General features: G+C 39.8%; 1 protein-coding gene across 5 annotated transcripts in view; it reads left to right on the plus strand.

Moving 5' to 3' along the window:
- Nucleotides 1-6,390: 6,390 nt before the first annotated feature.
- Nucleotides 6,391-15,319, plus strand: part of RGS7 (regulator of G protein signaling 7) — a 235,283-nt gene continuing 226,354 nt past the window's right edge. For 4 of the 5 annotated variants that reach the window (XM_063390393.1, XM_063390391.1, XM_063390394.1 and 1 more), the window contains exons 1-2: nt 6,391-6,528; nt 7,693-7,804. In XM_063390393.1, coding sequence (XP_063246463.1) covers nt 7,727-7,804 — 78 coding nt within the window. In that variant the 5' untranslated portion in view covers nt 6,391-6,528; nt 7,693-7,726. Of the gene's footprint in view, nt 6,529-7,692; nt 7,805-15,319 lie in introns of those variants that run through there. The other variant, XM_063390395.1, reaches the window with a different exon arrangement.

Below are 15,319 nucleotides of genomic sequence, written 5' to 3' on the forward strand. Positions count from 1 at the left end.
GATTCTGGCTGATTTAAACCTTTTTCAAAACAAAGCAACCTTCGGGGAAAAAAGCTGTTTTATTTGACTGTCTGTGGGTATGAGGCAGGGAATTCATGTATCCATGAGGACCTTCAAAATGAAAGAAAAGAAAGAAAGGAGAAGGAAAGAAAAATGATGAACAGAGCCTGTTAAACTGCTGAGCTCTCTTTTTCTCCAGTGCATTCCACTCAGTGAATTAATGAGATTAAGTCACATCAGCTCTGATTGCTGTAGGGAATGAGCAAAGTGGGCAATTTCAGTGGTAGCTTGCATAGGCAAGTTTAGTACATGCAAGCTACCTATGACGGTGTGCTGCTAACATTTGAAGCTATTTCCTAACTTAATATCTGCCACAGTTTTTATTATTTTTGTGATATGTGTAAGCTTATCTTGCAGTCTAGGAGATATGTTGTAGAAAAATTGTTTCTTAGTAAGAGAAAGCACCTGTGAGAACTGACAAAAACTGCAGAAGTCAGCCAGTATTCTGTATTTTTTGGCATTTACCTATTTAACAGGAGTTCCTAGAAATTCTGTCTCTGTGTATAGAGGATGAGATCAGATACAATAAGGGACAACTTTTACTTTTTAAAATTTGTCAATTTGTCCCACATCTCTCCTTATGAACACTTTCAATATATCTTCCCCCAAAAACCTTTCAACAGCTTGCAAGGACCCCCTCCTGCTAACTGTGACCACTGTGAGGGTTTTTGGATTTTGTGTTCTCCTTGTTTTCTTCTGCTGTAATATTCTGATTTATCAGCTCAGTTCTTTGCCACACAAATTATTTCTCCAGCTAGTTCTCAATGTTTCTTGTTAATTCTATTAAGAGGTCTGTTGACAATTAATCTGTTCTGGTCTGTAACCATGGCATTCTCATACATTCCTCAAAGGGTTCCTCCCTCCCTTTATAGGGCTTCTGAGTCCTCCTTTCTCTGGTCCTTTTATGCCAAAGGATTCTAAATCAATGTCTTCCTAACTAATCCTCAATAAGTGGCTTATTCTATTTTGATCTGAGGAAGTGCCGTCCTATGAATCAGGTCTGCCAGAGAGATTTTCTTGAGGGATGAAGGGGAAGAGCCTGTTCCTTGGTTTGTTGGAGTTTTTTGTTGGTGTAGTCACAAAAAAAATACTATGGGTATTTTTTTTAACCTGAGACTACTGTCAGATTGAATTAAGCTAATAGCTTTGGCTGAAAACATTGTAGCTGAATTTACAAACCCACGATCACTCTGTTTTCTTTCTTTACTTTGTATGAAGTTGCACACAAACACTCCTATGTGAAGTATGTGGCATCTGAAGATGCAGATATTAACCTATAAACTGCTCGTCTTTGCCTCTGGGGAGAGTGTTGTAAATACCAAGTGATAGGAGATGCTGAGAGCAAAACACTCTTATTTTAATTATTTTATCTGAAGCAGAGACAAAATGTCCCATTTTGTGAACTCATGGTTTATTCTGTGTCAATAATAATTTTTTTTACACAAAATGGAAAATATCCCCAAGAGCTATTTTGGAAATTGGGAGAAGAGGATTCAGAGTGGTGCTTGAGTCAAGGCTGTTAGTACGATGAGATCCCAATTTGACTCAAACCTCCATTTTAACATTTTTTCCACTGCAGATTTGTTCTATCCCTCCATGCTTGATTGATTTCTCCAGCTTGTAAATTATTGTAAGATCAGGGCTTATTAATCACAGGTCTTCCAGGCAGTTTTAAAAAGGAACGTGATGTGATGTTTCATTTCTGTAAACACTCTCACTTTTTGGTGAAATGATGGTATGTAGTCAGTTGTGGTAACTCTTTTAGGTGGAAAAAAAAAATCCTAGTATTGTGTCAGCCAGCTAGCGTAGCCTCTCTTTCTTTGCCTGAGAACGCCTGCCCTCTTCTGGGTAAAGTTAGAACGGGATAAATTGTCAGAACTGCAGTGGAGCTGCTTGGGATTCTGCTGTGTCTGGAGAAGCTGTTGAAATTCCATGGATAGCTTTGGTGGACCACTATATTGATATTAAATTCTATGTAGCTGTGTATTTTCTGTTACAATAACAGTAAGGGATAAAATTTGTTGCATTAAGATTTGAAATATATGCAAATTGTACTGTGTTCTCTGTGAGGGTGTGTGTATATCTATCTCATACTTAAAGAGAAGGTTAGGGAAATATGGGCTTTCCTTATTTCTAATAATTTTGCATTCCTATAAAATTATGTCTGTCCATGACTCATTTTTTTCCTGTCAGATCAGAATTATTTTTGTTAAATCAAGATTTCTTTTTTGTTGTCTCCTTCTTTTATGTTCTAAAAATTTCCTTTTATTGTTTTTTAATTTCTTCCCTAACTAATGGAATACCAATAGCTTTGATCATTGGCATCATAAATTTTCAAAGGCAATTAAGCTTTCAATAGAGTTGTAAGGTAGGTGACAAACCAAATTCCTAGAGCATAAAAAATGCCATGAAGAAAGTGGTGAAGTTTTTAAGTAAGTCCTGGTTCAGTTCTAGAAAACATATGCTGTAACCTGTAATCATTGCAATGACATTTGAAGACCTACATTAAACAGACTGATTGCAATTCACTCCTGAAGGTGCAGGTGTTTAGATCTCATCACAAAGACCAAAGACTGGGCCTGGAATCACTGGAATCAGAGCCTGGCAGTGAAACACTTGTTGTTCTGTGGTGTCACAAATATTCAAGTTCAATTAAAATTTACTGGCTAGTGAAAAAATGTCTCGATCATATACTTTAAAGTAGCATGGTATTAACTTATGTCAGTGTTTAGAGCCCAGTTAACATGTTTACATTATTTTAGTAAATTTGAATGTGGTGTTTATAATACTCTAAAGCTTTAAAAACTTGGTCATAGAAAAAGTTCATGCTATTCTAAGAGCTTGCACAGCATGTCTTTACTCCAAGGAACTCCAAGGAAATTTAGTCTAGGCATAAGACAAGTTAAACTGATGGATATAGGTGGCACACTGACATAATGCTACAGCACTGGCCAGAAGGACAGACAGCAAAATTTCTGATCATATCCAGATAGACTGTTGTACACATTCTGACATAATATTTTTACTTAAAAATGCCACATGTGTGTGATGTTATTGGGATACTTGAGTTGTACTGATGGTGAAAGCTAAACACAGCAAATGTAGTCACCACCTTGCTCAATCATGTGTACTTTATTGCCTTGTTAGATAAAGCTGCCCCTTGGCAGCCTTTCCCCATCATCTTTGTTTTATTAATGAGTAGTTTTGCCTTGCATTTTGAAAAGGCCATTCCTCTTCTGGCAGACCATGCTTTCTGTGGAGGCTAATGCTGGATGTATATGAGATAAGTGATGACTTTCAACATGGGGAAGATGTGTAAGTAATTGATAAATTAAAGCCTTTTATAAGCTATTGAACAAACACACCCAAGTGCAATAGAATGAGACTATCCCGTTACATATTTTTAAAATAAATTATTTTCTTTCACTTGCTTTATGGAAGTAGTCCAACCCAGGGTCTCTTTCACCACAAAGTGATGACAAAAAGGAAATTCTGTTGGGTTGTTTCTGGTCTTTTCTTCTGTTTAACCCCACTGGGGTTTTGAGTTCTACTTCATTTAGACAGTGGACATGCTGGTGAAAAAATTTTTGTGTGCTTCAGTGTAGCAGGTCTGTAGTTGTGAGATACACCACTGAGGTGTTTAAGGTATTTCTCTGGCTCTGAGGACAAGATTAAAAGCTATGTGTAATACAGTTCCTTCTGATGTTATTGGAGAAATGCCTATTATCTTCCATGGGCCCAAGTAATTGCTCTGGTTTAGAACTGCATTTATATTATTAAAATGTGATTTTTTTGGAAGAAAATATATAAAGTTTGCCTATTAGTATAGGATCTTCTATTTTACTTGTAATATAATCGGAAGGGTTAAAACAAAGTTAAAGCAAAGACAAAATTGGAGGCAGCATAGCTGAAATCTAACTCAGCTGGGGATGCTTCTGCTCTTAGTTTTAAGGACATTCTCAGAAAATAGAAGCCTAGAAAATGTTGCTGCCTAGATTAGTCAGCTTTGTTGGGGAGCTTTCCAAAGACACATAACTGCTACCAAAATCTATTCTCAGAATACCTTATAGAAAGTAGGTAGTTTGAAGTCAGCTTTTAAGTAACTTCATATAGGTAGTCCAAGAATTGTAGTACAAACCAGTTTCATTTTATGTGGATTTTTTTTGTCCCTTACATTAGCAACAAAATAAGGCAGAGTAAGAAAACAAATATTTAATCTCATTGGAAACTTGATAATGTTTGATTTTTATGCCCTTTAACACAATTACTGTGTTAAGTGGATGGCAGAACAAGTGGAAAGAATATGTATCTTATCAATATTTTTAAGGATTTTCCTCCTATCCCTCTCTAAGGGAAAAAATTGTATTTGAATTATATTTGGTGCAGTTCCCTTTTTCACTCTGCAGAAGAAATTTAAGCACCAATCTGATAAATAAGATTTTGAGTTTATTTTGGTGCCGTACAACCACCAGAGTGTCACTTGTGTTCTTAGCAGATCTTGGGAGGCATTTCCTTTGTCTTCTAGTGCACCTGTCAGACTTACAAAGTCAAATCGCTGAGCTCTGAACACTGCAGTGCTGCTTGTCTGGGATGTCTGTGGGAAAGCTAGGGAAATTACAGACTGAGATCTTTACTACTAGTTCCTGTTTCTCAACAGTGGACTGAGCTGAATCAGAGAACCTGTCGGAAGATTAATATTTTTATTCTGACTTTATTAGCCACACTGAGATGCTATTGTATGTCAAGTGAATTTTAGTGGGAAACAGGTCTTAGTTGTCTGTTTAATCTTTGGTTTAATAAATCTCTCTGCCAACTACTTTCAACATCAATACTTCTTCACTTTCTGCTTGTGCTGTTGAATTCTTTCTCTTGTTCTCTTCCACCTCAAAACTCCAGAGTTCTCTCTTTTCTACACCGTTTGTTTTCACATTTCCTTTTCCTTGTGACATGCTAAATTATTCTCCTCTATCAAAGTTGAGACACACGGTGTCTGTCTGCTACAGAGCTCCTTTTCTTTGCTGCCAATGTATCTCACCGAACGGAGTGCATGGTTCTTATTTTGTCTTTTTGCCTTTTACAACTTCTGTCTTTGAAAAAATCCCTATTTGTGATGGAGATAATCTTTCTTTGGTGTTCATTCTAAGACCATTATCAAACTTATGTCTTCCTTTCCTCAGCTTTTCAAGAGGTCCAGATCAGTTCTGTCCTTTTTCCTTCATTTTGTTGTGGCCACTGTGGCTTCCTGTTGTTGCCTGGTTTACCACATCCTCTGTTGAAGTATCTCAAGGCATCTGCAAAGTTTGGAAGAGTAGTTAAAAGTAGTTGCAGTAGATGATAATAAACTTCTTGCAGGATAGTATTGTTTGAGGCTCTCTGAGATGTGAGAAAGGTAGAATGAGTAAGGGTGAAGGTGACCCAGTGTGCATGGAAACCTCTCTGCTTGAATTGCATGATTTACCAGCACACACTCCAAAAGGTGCAGTGCACAGTAGAGGATTCTTTTGCAAGATCATTCTTGTAATAAGTGCTACTGTTTCCAGAAAAGACACTTTAAATGGAAATATACCAAAGCTTAACCACTTAAGTATCTTGTGTTCTTGTGGATCTTGAGTTCTGAGCATTTCAACCCCCTTGCAAAAGTGGTATTGCAGAAGTATTCTTGTCTGCATGTGATGGGGAAGTAAGACTGACAGACCTGATCTTTTTCCTTTATCGTAGCCAATGCGAGGCCTTCACAAATTAGGCAATCGCCTAGGACATGGCAAAACAGTCCCGAGGATGTCTTGAGGTGTCCCCAGGGTTTCTTCCTATCCGTCTGAAACAGACTCACTCTCTGCTCTCTCTGTTCCACTGCTCAGGGAAGTCTGCTGTGCCAACAGAGCACAGGCTCTCCTTAGTTTTCACTGAAGAAAATACATGAGGTGTCCAGCATAAGACAGAGGAAGAGGCAGATTCCCTGTTGCTGTCGGTAAAGAAAGATGAAGGAGGCGACACAGTTTCGCCAACAACTCCTCCTTTCCTTCCCTGTCTCATTAGCCCACATTCTCTTCCTGCCCAGCCCTCCAGTGATGCCTAATCTCATTTACAGAGGCTGCTGCCGGATCTGCTGCAGCTTCTTGGCCGCTGCTTTCGGTGAGGGAGCCGCGAGCGCCGAGGAAGCGGAGGGGAAGGAAGGAGGAGGAAGGCTGCTGCCGTGTGGCGGAGCGGCGGCAGCGGCAGCACCTTTGACGTGCCCGTCCCCCACGTGACGGCCGCTCCATTGCGGGGAGGGAGCTGAGCCGCCGCCGCTCCGGCAGAGCACGGCAGAGCCGCAGCCTCGGCGGCGGCAGCGGCGCCTCCGCCCGCAGTGCGCGTGTGTGCGTGTGTGTGATGAGCGATCGCCGCGTCCCTCCGCCCGCTGCCGGCTGACACCACCGCAGCACGAGCACCAGGAGCCGCGGCCGGCGCGCAGTGACCTTGGCCCAGGAGGTAACCGAGCGGGCGGGCTCCGCGCCCCTCCGCGCCCCCGCCCGCGCCTCCAGCGGCGGGGCCGAGGCCCCGCTCCCGCCGGGCCCCTCGGGCGGCGCCGCCGCTGTCCGCGGTGCTGGAACGGCGGGCGCCGCGCCGGGCTGGCCGCGGGAGAGCCGGGCTGGCCGCGGGAGAGCCGGGCTGGCCGCGGGAGAGCCGGGCTGGCCGCGGGAGAGCCGGGCTGCCCGCGGGAGAGCCGCTCTCCCGGCCTTTGCCCGCCCGGAGCCGCGCACCCCCGGCGGGCGGGGCGGGGGCAGCGCGGGCGGACGGGGGGCGGCCAAGTCCGAACGTGAGGGGTCTCGGGGCTGAGGAGGGCTCGGGAGGTTAGTGCTTAGAGTAGGGCTCGGCGCCTCTCCGGACGCTCCGCATCCACCGGTGTGGTCTGTAGATGGAGCACATTCTTACACCTGCGTGCAAAGCCGGAGCTACGGCATGATCCGAGCTCTTGCTTAGTGCAGCTCCCGTGTGACCCGGGGGAGGGCGGGGAGGAGACGGGGCTGGCAGGGAGCCGGCGTTTGGCGGTAAAGTGCGGTGAAAGTAGGTGAAAGCAACCGGAACAGTGTTCTGGCTTGGTTCTTGATTTTCCCTCGTCACCTGCTCCCCTGCTCCGCCGTATGTACGAGCGCAAATGTTCTGGTAAATTACAGGAAGGTTCAAAGCATCTGGTTTGCTTTTTGTGCGCTTGAATGTTGGGAAAGTTGCTACGACCCGAGCTGTGAGGGGAGGGCACTGCTGAACACACGTCGTGGGCCGAGTCAGTCCTCCCAAAAGCGGCGTGGAAGGTGCAGAGCGTCCCTTGGCGGAGCCCGGGCAGGGGAGGAAGAAGCGCTCTGTGAGGAGGCGTGTGTGTGCTGTGGTGGTGAGCGGTGTGCCAGGGAGCTGTTCCGAGTGACAATTCATTAGCGTTTAAATTAGATCAACACCTCACGTCCATTACTTACCGGCAAAAGAGAGTAGTGACAGTAAGTGGCAAATTAGCAGCTTTGCTCCAATGTAAATATCTGTTGGAGTAAGAGCATACACTGGTTTTGCTAATATGTTGGTAGAAAGTCAGATTCATTAATCACCAGGGAAGCAAGGAGACCTCAGGCGATGCCCTATTGAAACCACTCTTACCTTTTACAGTGCAACATCCAAAAGCGGATCAAATTTGTGGGACATGGCACAAGGAAACAATTATGGGCAAAGCAGCAATGGGGTGGCTGATGAATCCCCAAACATGCTGGTGTACAGAAAGGTAAGCCTTTGTATTTTTCAGAAGCTGAGGAAGGTGAAGTCCTGGACTCTTTTGCTTAGCAAGTGAAGCCATTATTTTTGCTGCTTCTCTCCAATTTCTTGAATAGAGAAATGACTGTATCTGTTGTTTGAAGTGGTAAAATCTGCACACGTTAACTTTGCATCTTGTTCAAAAGCAGCTGCTTTTCAATTTAAGATACTTGATGTGTTTCAGTCACTTTCTGCATTGATACATACGATATGTGATGGTGGTAACATGCCAGAGACTGGACTATGTTTTAGGTCAAGTATTCACTGTGGAAGTTTATTTGTAAAGTGAATTCATATGTATTAAAGCTAAATGTCAACTGTACAATACAGTATTTCTGTCTCGTTCAGAGAAGTTGGAACCATTAAATTATTTCATATGGGGGGGAAAACTGATTAAAGATCTCACTTATCTGCAATTACCACAAGTCAAAAACCCCCCCAAAACATACACTTTAGAATTTTTCTCTGGGAAGACTTCTAGTGTAGTTATCCTAACATCAATACACAAAATTTCCAGGTGTTGAACTTTATAGAGAGGCTTATTTAGTGACTGTACTTTAATTTAAGTGAGAGTAAATGCTTGGAGATGTTGAGATTTTTTTATAATTTAATAAATAATTCATTAAAAAAATTAATACATTTTATACAATTTTTAAAAAAAGCCTTAATTGCATTTGTGAAAAAAGAATAACAACATAAATTCTAATAATAATGGAGAAAAAAAATTTTTCTGAATTTACTGAAACTGAAATAACTAATTATGCAACTGCTTGTTTATTCTTAGAACACAGTGCTTCTTAACTTGTTTGTGGTTGTTTTTATCAGGTGGAAAAAAAATCAATACTTTGTTAGAGGCATTGACTTTTCCCCTTACAAGTTAACTGTAATAGAAAGCATCTGATGTATACTCAGTTTAGTCTTTGAGGTGAACTGGAGCATAAACAGTAACTGTGGTAAGTGTTCTTTTCCCAGAAATTAAAAAATGGTCTCAAATTGAAGTCTGATGCGTGCTTTTTTTCTCTTCCTCTTTTCAGATATGTTGCTGATTTCAATTTGTTGTATCTGCTGTTTTGTGAAATTAGACTCCTTTTACATAAGTGAATGAATTTATGAACCTAACTGTGGTTATCCTTCTACGAATGCACATCTAGAAAAATGCAGGATTACCTTGCAATTAACACCACAAGTGAACACACTTGTGTTTCAAAAGGCAATTGCACACACAAAAATATGCTGCATATATGAAAAGCAATATACCAGAGCTTATATTGTTCATTGTAGGTTTTTGATCTTTCTAAACAGAATCTTTCCACATTTGCCATTTACTTCAGTGCTGGCAAAAAGATCTTTTCTCAGGTTACTTAGTACATAGACGGACAACACAGAGAAACTGTTTCTCTCTTCCTTTGGTGAGTTTGGTAAAATTTGTGACTTATGGTATTTAGTATGACCTCATGCCAAAATTTATCATTGCCTCTGAGCAGCATCCAGATTGAATGGAACAGCTGAGGCAAGTGACGAGAGTCCTGGTGATGCATTGGAGATTTGAAAAGGAGGAGTGGGAATAGGACATACCACTTCAGGTGTATGCTCAGCAAATCACAACATCAAACACCTCTTTTGTTCTCTGCAGTACATCTGGAAAGGGATGGTATGAATTTGTGTCCTTCAGTGCAGCAGTGGTCCTTCCTTTGTTGTCACTAAACAAGTGGTGCTCTGAGTATTAAGCTTTGAAAAATATTTGCCTTCTACAGCATTACCTGCCCCCTATTTGTGGTTTTTTGCCTACTTTTTTTTGTAGCACAGTGAATTAAAGGTAATTTCAGATTAGTCACACTGTGTTAGAGTACAGAGAGAAAACTAAGTAGCCCTTCCTTTGGCAGTACTCAAGGAAAGGCAACAAAATAATAGACAACTTTCCAAGAAGTAATCTGCCTTTTCTTGAAATAGGATGTTGGTGGAAGCAAATGTTCTAAATTCTGCGTCTGGAACATAAGAGGAGGATAGTCAAGTGGAAATCATTTCACTTTAGAGTATATCATCTCCAAGTATAGTTCTTTAATAGGAACAACTAAATCACAGGATTCCTTGTAATACATTTGAAACCCCAGTACTTCTCACTCTGTCTGTCATTGTGTTGGGAATGAAAGGACTGTATGAACAAAGAGCTACAGCTGACAGCATCATGAAGGCCTCTCTATTTTGGCCAACTGGGAAAGTATTAATAGTTTTTAGAAAAAAAATACAAACATGCTACTGGCTGGGTTCAGTCCAAACTGAATTTCAAGTCTTATATTTTGAAAAATGTTTCTGAAATGCACAACCGTGGAAATGCTTTCTTCTAGTAGTTTATATGTCCACAGATGGAAAAGCACACATTTTGTGATATCTGTACCTGCAAAGAATAGATGCGACATCTCTTACTATTGTTAATGAAGAGTTAAAATTTGACTGCGCTGTGAAGGCTGTTATTTTGGCTATAAACTACTATTTTGTAATCTGGTAATTCTGCTAGTCTGTCTAACTTCCAAACACAATCTGAACTAAGTATGTTCTGAACTACATGGAGTTACAGCTCTGTATTGTCTAAATTCTGATAAGAACATTTTATAAAAAATTCAATACAGAATGAAGTAGTAGTGTTTTCATATTTAGTTTATAAAGCTTAATTGTTTCAAACTCTTTACCAAAAAAAGGCCGGTTTTCCATTTTTTAAAATGTATTTGTTTTTTGATTAGTTGCTTATTTGGAGAATTGTACAATTGATAATCAAATTGTAATCTCAATTAATATAGAGTGTGGATAGTCTCTTATTCTTGTAGTAGCTTTTATTCCTAGCTGAACAAAGGTTTCATTACATTTTACTTTCAAAAAAGAAATTAAAAAAAAATGAGCATAGGCTAATTCAATATTCAATACACGCATAACTAAGAATTACTTATTTGAGTCTGAAAAAGACAGAATTACAGATAAATAGTTCCCTATATAATTTTTACTCTGCGTTTTAAGATGCTTGTGTCAGTATTTTTATGCCTTGGGGAATAATTTTTATTTTAATAGAATGTCAGCTGCATTATTCTTTTTGTCTATCAGCCTAATTATAAAGTAATGACATGTGACACATCATTGGCACTGACATACCTTAGAAAAAGTTCTGAATTTTTCTGCTGGTAGCCTGAGGCAAATATGAAAAATGTAAAACCCCTCCTTTCATTTCTTTTCTGACAGAGTCCATTCCAGTCAGCAATTAAAAGAGAGATAAGAGACTGAAATCCATAGTATTTTAGCATCAAAAATTGCTCATGCTGAAATCTCATATTTTGGCAACACTAACTTGCTGCTGCAAGCTAGGTCTTAGGGAAGAAACTTGAGATGTAGTAGTGTATTGGAAGGCCCATACTGCGAATTTCTTGTAAGTTTCAGAGCCTGATCTGCGTTTGTTTTTTTTTTTTTTAATTAATTTTAAATCTCTGCACACAATTAAAAGCTTATTCTTTTCCTGTCAGGAACTTTTATTTTACACCTACTGCTGTTTTCTTTATCTTTCTGGTCTGTGCTTTTCTTACTTTTTCAGTCAAACATATGCTGCAACTATAAGGAGTTTTGGTTTGCAAGTTGAATGGTTATTGTATTTCTGCCTGAACTAGCTTCATTTGAGAGCTGATAGCTTTATTTTGTAGCAATAAGATTATCCTTGTCTGAAAGGTAGTATTCTTGTGATTGAGATTTTGGCTCTCTACCTTCCTTGCTGCCCCAAGTATAAAAATGGCTTTTGCTGAGTCTGATTAAAATCACTGACAATAGTGCTGTCAGTGTTCTAATAAAGATAATGAGGTGTTTGTTCTGTTTCTGTGACACTGGTGGAAGGTCATATATGTCAGTACTCATGTATAACAAAGGCTGTATTCATAATCTCAAAACTCCTAAGTTTATCATGATCTGATATGCTTCATGGAAACCACGCCTCCAAAGCATGATACTTTCCAATGTTGTAAACGAGCAGTAGCCATGCAGGGACAACATCTGAGGAAACAGTGACACCATCTTCTAATAACCGTTCTCCATCTCTGTTTCCACCAGAGATGAAGTCCAGTGTAGACTGCAGATAATGCTGTGTCCTCATGTGGCTCCCTAAAAACATTGTTGGAAAAAATGGTATCACTGATAAATGCGTTCCTTAGAGCCTGTGAGACTAAGGAAGGACATTTTAGGTGGATTTTTCTAAGTGCCCTCACTCACCTTGAGAAAAGAAGAGTAACTCTGATGCTAAACGTTTCTGAGTATGCAATGACATTCTATGAAGGCATCTTGTTTGTTACTACATTGCAAAACTCAGGGTGCTCTAAGGTACTAGAGATAAGTAGTGTGTTTTTTCTTTTTGGTCTGATTTTTCCTAGTGTGCTTATAAATTTTAAAAATAAATATTAAATTACACTTTACCTTTAGATTATTCTGTTTCTTCTTCCAAGAAGAAGAGTGGCACTGGTGTGAGTCTGGTTGATGGTCTTGGTGTTATTTCAACACTCATCATTATAGAATTGATACGGAAGGGTCTATATTTGTGAACCTTGGGAATTCCTGCTGTAGGAAGAAAACAATTTACCTTCCTATCCAATAAGTTTTGAGGAAGTTGTAGTCCTGGAGTAGCTGGTTGATAGTGACGTAAGCTTTTGCACAGAGAAATTTAGGGAGCAGGAACTTAATAGAGATGGACAGAATAGTTGCTAGATGCTGTGGAGTGCCTTTTGTTTTCCTGTATGCTCTCACCTTCATGTTCTGTATCTGTCCTCTGTGCAGATTCACTTGGCTGTATCCTCTCCTGGAATGGTTATAGTTAGTACTAGGTGTAGCATGTATCTAAATTTTGTCATCATTTGTGATAAAAGCAGTATAAAGGATTTGATTGTCTTCACAACTATACAGAATAACTGGAAATTCCAAGGAAACGTGATTGAAAAAAATGTGTCTGAGTTTGCAGGTGGCTGGATCAGTGAGGGGGGCACTTGCCCTGTTTTGGTGATTGCTGCTGGTATTTTTCATCCTTTCTGTTCTCCTCTTCCTTCCACTAGGTGTAGAAATACATCAAGTGATACTGCAGTGAGAAGTTTACTGCTGTTTACTGTTCTGAGCTTGATGTGCTCTCATCACTGACATTATTGTCAAATGCAAAAACCCCACAGCATTCTGTGCCACCATGCTAATTCCTTTCTCCATCCCACATGTGCCGTCTGAAAAATGTATGTGCCTGTTTTGATTGTGCATTGTCATTTTCAGTTTCTCTGCTTCTTTCCTTTGAAGCAGTCTACATTTGTAGCTATGGAAACAATGATGCTATTGAGAGTGACGTACAATGTCGAGGCAGAAATTGTTTGTTTTGGAGTTTTGTTTTCTTTCAGTTCAGGCTTAAAACATTCTTTGTGGACTGCAGGAATTTTTATAGTAATCTCTAGCATATAATATTTGACAAGTTTTCACCAAAGCTGATATGTACTGTACTGGTAAATACAATAAAATACTTCCATCTAAATACAAGTTTTAAAATATGCTATTTTCCCAGTTCAGGAATCTCAAACCAATTGAAGCACTACTGAATAGTATAGGAATCACTGTACCCACTTCAAATCAGCTTGTAAAAGGTGCTATAAGAGAATAAATTTGGCTTAATTTCCACAATAAAATGGTCAGCTGAGAATTTTGACTTTCTGGTCTTGATTCCCACTAGCTATTAAAAAAAAAAAAATCCCATGTCCAGCCTAGAAAGAACAAACCAATGGAAAGAGCAGAATACATTTACTTTTTAAAACAGGCTTTAACACTTTTCTCATAGGGTCGTGGAAAGGTAAACACTGCAGGTGTATAGTAATATAGAATGTGAACAGTAGCCAGTTTTCAACAATGACTCTAAAAAATAAAGCTTTTGTGAAAGAGATACGTAGAATTATTCTCTGTGTTACAGATGGGTAAACTGAGATGCAACAGTGACATATTATATCAGAGGAAAAGCCGAAAATACTACCTGGAATAGAGTCCATTATTCCTGGTTTTTTTTTTGTTTTTTTTGTTTTTTTTCCCTTCCCCTTCTTTTATGGAAACAGATTTCAGTAGTAGGGCAGGAAAAGTCTGGATTTTATTAGTGTTAATATGAACCTTAACAAAATATATAAGGAAAGAAAACTTTGAGGGTGGGCTTAGTACTAGTAGAGATGGGTCACTTCAGAGAAATGCCGTCAGCTGAAACTTTGAGATGATGATGCCTTGAAGAAAAGTACATGTGCAATTTCCCATGGTGAAGGGATCAGCTGAGAATTTTAAGTTTTGGCAAGAGATTGCCACCAGCTACAACTAAAAGCTGAAGATAAAAAAGGTTGAGCTAGTTATTAAAGGATGTGTTGGCTATAAGAGTAATAGATACAGTGGGAATGAGGCTGACTGGGAAGCTGCAGGGGACATCGGAGCTGAACTGTCCAAGAAGCAGAGTTGGGAACTGCAGTTTCATCTGGCACATTAGTGCAGGAGAGCAGGCTGGCCAAGAAATGGAGCTGTAGGAACAGGTATAGGAGCATCTCATAAATTCATTGCAACTGTCAGGGGAAGCTTTTACTAGATAACATATGGAACTGACAAGAATGGGACCAGGGCGTTTGGACTGTTTAGCCTCCAAAAATTTGGGGCTGGTTTTGTGCTTGTGTGTGTATTTGTCTGTGTTTGAAAGCTTCATTTTTCAGATGCTGCTGTGGATCTTTCTCAGTTTGTAATGCTCAGCATGTCTTTGAGAAGACAATTTTATGGGCTTAGTTTCAGAAAAGCTGCCTTGTCTGGGAAGGTGGTCAGGGCATCAAAAAACCAGTGATATCGCTCTTGCTTTCTCTTACTGTTTTACTGTTATTGCCTTCTTACTCAAATGTACTCAAATATGCTTCTGGCTAAAAGTTTATTGCTGATAATTAGAAACTGGAAAGATGAGACTGTAATGTGTATTTTAGCCATATTTTTCCAATGAAGAGGCCTATTTTTAAAGATTTTTATGGTTCTACTATTTTGACTCAATTGAGGACATCTCGATAGCTGTTAAATGGAACTGAAGTCTATTAGATCTATGGTGTCATTCAAACAAGAAACCCTTTTGGGGAAGGCTCTAAGAATTTATCATGTAGTATTCATATCAAACATGTGCTGGTTTGAATCTGAAAAACCTCAGTCAAGAGCCAAGTAAGCACCAAGAACCATCTGGATGGAAATTTATCCATCTCAGTGAAATGATCATTCTCCTGGCATTCATGTGCTGTTTTTACCGAAACTGGGTAAAATGGGAATTTTGAAGCTATATTAGCTCTTCTGCGTCACTTCTGCTGGAGTTGTGTGTTTGCTTTCTTTCTCTGACCTGTGCTGAATCCTGCTGACTAATGGAGTGTCAAGTTCTAGGGAGATGGTGCCACAGAGAAAGAGGTAGCAAACACAGAGGGTCTCTTCACAATGCAGTTCGGAT

Source organism: Prinia subflava, chromosome 2 (assembly GCF_021018805.1).
Source record: "Prinia subflava isolate CZ2003 ecotype Zambia chromosome 2, Cam_Psub_1.2, whole genome shotgun sequence".
NCBI lineage: Eukaryota > Metazoa > Chordata > Aves > Passeriformes > Cisticolidae > Prinia > Prinia subflava.